Below are 2,806 nucleotides of genomic sequence, written 5' to 3'. Positions count from 1 at the left end.
CCAGTGAACACACTTCACAGCTAACTGAAAGTCAACAGCTTGGGGTGCACTCAGAGGAGGTCCCTCAGAAGAAAGGCTTGGCAGTCTATTTTGGGACAGTCAGCCACTGAAAACACAGAGGGGCCCTGTCCTGTTTGGACACGCGGGAGCACCGAGCCCAGTACACTAGCTGGCAGCTGGTCTTTCTTTTTTCTGATCGGAGGGGCGGAAACAGGGCCCCTGATAAGAATGCTGTGCCTTAGTCCTTGCCTGGGAGGGACACGGGGCCAGAGAGAAGGGGTAAAGTGGGTGTGGGGGATCCCCACCACTCTTAGAGGTGAGTTTTTTGGGAAAAACAATATGTTGACACTGTTCGAAGGCTGCTGTGTGGAGGTAGGGGCCCTGGCTGGGACTTAAAGCCCTCAGAAAGCAAGGTGGACTTCAGTCAGAGCAGCTGGGGCTGGGAGAGCCCAGGGCCTATTCCCCAAGGGGCTGGCTCAGAGCCTCAGCGGTGTCCTGCCCTGAGCAGGGGCTCTCTGCAGCCCCTGATCCTGTCCCCTTCCCCACTTAGAGCTCTGGCCAGGGCGGTCAGTAATTTACTGGATACATATGAGTTGGGCAGTGGGAGATCCACATGTGTCAGGCCCCGAGTAGAATCCGGGAGAGCAGGCCACAGGCAGGCCAGCCTGGCATAGGAGGAGAAGCATCACAAGCAGTGTGAGGTACCAAAAAGGTGCCACTGGGAGCATGCCAAGGCCCTGTGGCCAGCAGGGTGGAACTGGATCAAGTTGGAGTACCCTGAGGGGAAGGAGGGAGAGGAGGGGACAGCTGAGCTTCCCACAGGGCCCTGAATCCCAGGGAGGAAGTGTCCAGGGTCTGAAACTGAAACTGACCGTGTCTGCCACTGGCTGCTGTCATACTCGACCCTCCAGGAAGGAGTCCACCAGACCCAATGAGTCTCAAGAGAGACTGTTTCAAAGACCAAATCCCTGACTTGATGCCCACAGGCTCCGAGTTCCTCAGGAGACTGTGAGGACCAGGCAGACCTGGGAAGCGGCTCTCCCTCAACTTCTGCCCTTGGACAGATCTGAGGCCCCGCTGGTGTCGTCCTCACCTCACTCTGACCTCTGGGGCTGCTGCTCGCAGAGCCCAGGGCCTCTCTCATCCTGGAGATGCTGAGGGCCAGTCGATGGGGAAGTGAGAGGAGACGAAGAGCAGGCTAGAACCAAATTCACCACTCCTAGTGCCCTACACGACAGGGGAAAACTACCCCTGTGGGTTTCCGAGACTGGAACTCTGGAAAATCCCATCTGTCTCCCTTGAAGTAGCTCGCGGTTTCAAACCTTGGACCTTGTGATTAGCAGCCTGATGCATAACCAAGTTGGCCACCAGGGCTCCTTGTAGGGCAGGCAGTAACTGGATACGGAGGGAGAGTGTAAAACACTTCCCCTTCAGGAGCCAGGGCCAGGAGATTCCCAAATTCCAGTAGAGGCAGGGAGCATTTGAATGTTGGCATTACAATAATTTAATTAAACTGTATGGGGTGTTTAGATGTGTGTGTGTGTGTGTGTGTGTGTGTGTGTGTGTGTGTGTGTGTGTGTAAATCCTCCGGGCCTCTGGAGATTTGTTTCCTCTTCTTGCTATTTCCTCTTTTTTCATTAAGGACAAAACGGTTTGGGGGTTTGTATTTTTCAAAGCAGAGAGCTGGGTGGTTTGGGGGTGGAAGGCTGGAGTGGGGAACAAACAGCCCCGTCGTTTCAGCCAGCAAGAAGCAGAAACAAGACGCCTCTCCCAAGAAGGACTCATCTGGGGACCTGGGGTGAATGTGATCTGGGGGTGTGGGCCTCCACTGTGTGGGATGGTGGCCTGTGGGTGCCTGCCCTAGCCCCAGGGCCTAGGACCCTTCAGCTGCCCACTCACCTGCCCCTCTGTTCTCAGGGATGTGTCCAGGGTGACTGTCCACCTGAGATTGATCATATCCCATCTCCCACAAAATCAGCCACCTCTTCCTCCCCCCTCCCCACTTCCAGGGGTCTCAGGAGCTCCGGGTCAAGTCTGATCTACAAGTAGTCTGTCCCTGAGCTCCTGCACAGGCCCTCCTGCAAGCACCACCTCCAGCCTCCTCTGTCTCCACCTGCCTCCTTCAGGCCAGATGGCAGCCAGGCTTCCAGGTCCCCCACTGGGGCCAGTCTCCCTCAGTTCTCACCCTTGTCTGATCAGTGCTTGGGAGCAGCTCTTCCAACTGGGCAGGTGGCTGTCCCCCAGGCTCATGTGATGACCACCTGCTACACCAGAGCCCTGAGGGTGGCAGAACATCCTCCCAGGTGCCCTGCTTGTGACACTTGGGGAACACACCTGTGTCCAGGTGGAAGGTCGGGGTCATGCTCGTGAGTGAAGGAGGGATAGAACGGGGTCAAGGCAAGGATCAGGATTAAAACCCAGAGCCATGGGCTGTGATGCTGGGGGGTAGGAGTGGATGCCTCCCAGTCCAGCCCCACTCCCAGGGGCAGTCCGTGTGACTCTAGGGCCTCCCATGCACCCCCTCATTCTCAGGGTACAAATCTCTGAAAAGTGGGAGACTGGAACCCCCCTCTGGTAGCCAGTGTAGAGAACTGGACTCCTTCACTCACACCTCTGAGCCCCAGCCTGTGTCCCAGATGATCCTCCCAGCTGTCCCATTCCAACCTTCACTTCCCAGTGTCCCTGGCTGCCAGGAGGGTCCTGTGAACCCAGAGCCTGGTCCCCATGGAGTGAGTCTCCCCTCCTCCCGGCCAGTCCCTGCTCTGGCTGCCACATGGGCATGGGTGACCTGAAAGGCAGGCTAGGA

The 2,806-nt window shown here is 57.2% G+C and overlaps 1 protein-coding gene across 1 annotated transcript in view; it reads right to left on the bottom strand.

Annotated features, from left to right (window-relative positions):
* Positions 1 to 2,362, bottom strand: part of CACNA1H (calcium voltage-gated channel subunit alpha1 H) — a 66,690-nt gene extending 64,328 nt beyond the window's left edge. The window contains exon 1 of the mRNA XM_045286023.1: positions 2,271 to 2,362. Coding sequence (XP_045141958.1) covers positions 2,271 to 2,362 — 92 coding nt within the window. The remainder of the gene's footprint in view (positions 1 to 2,270) is intronic.
* Between the last annotated feature and the right edge of the window lie 444 nt (positions 2,363 to 2,806).

The sequence above is a fragment of the Echinops telfairi genome, unplaced genomic scaffold, assembly GCF_000313985.2.
Source record: "Echinops telfairi isolate 266 unplaced genomic scaffold, ASM31398v2 ScPeMD7_5;HRSCAF=22, whole genome shotgun sequence".
Lineage (NCBI taxonomy): Eukaryota > Metazoa > Chordata > Mammalia > Afrosoricida > Tenrecidae > Echinops > Echinops telfairi.
The sequence above is the reverse complement of the archived record's forward strand: the minus strand, read 5'-3'. Positions and strand labels throughout refer to the sequence as shown.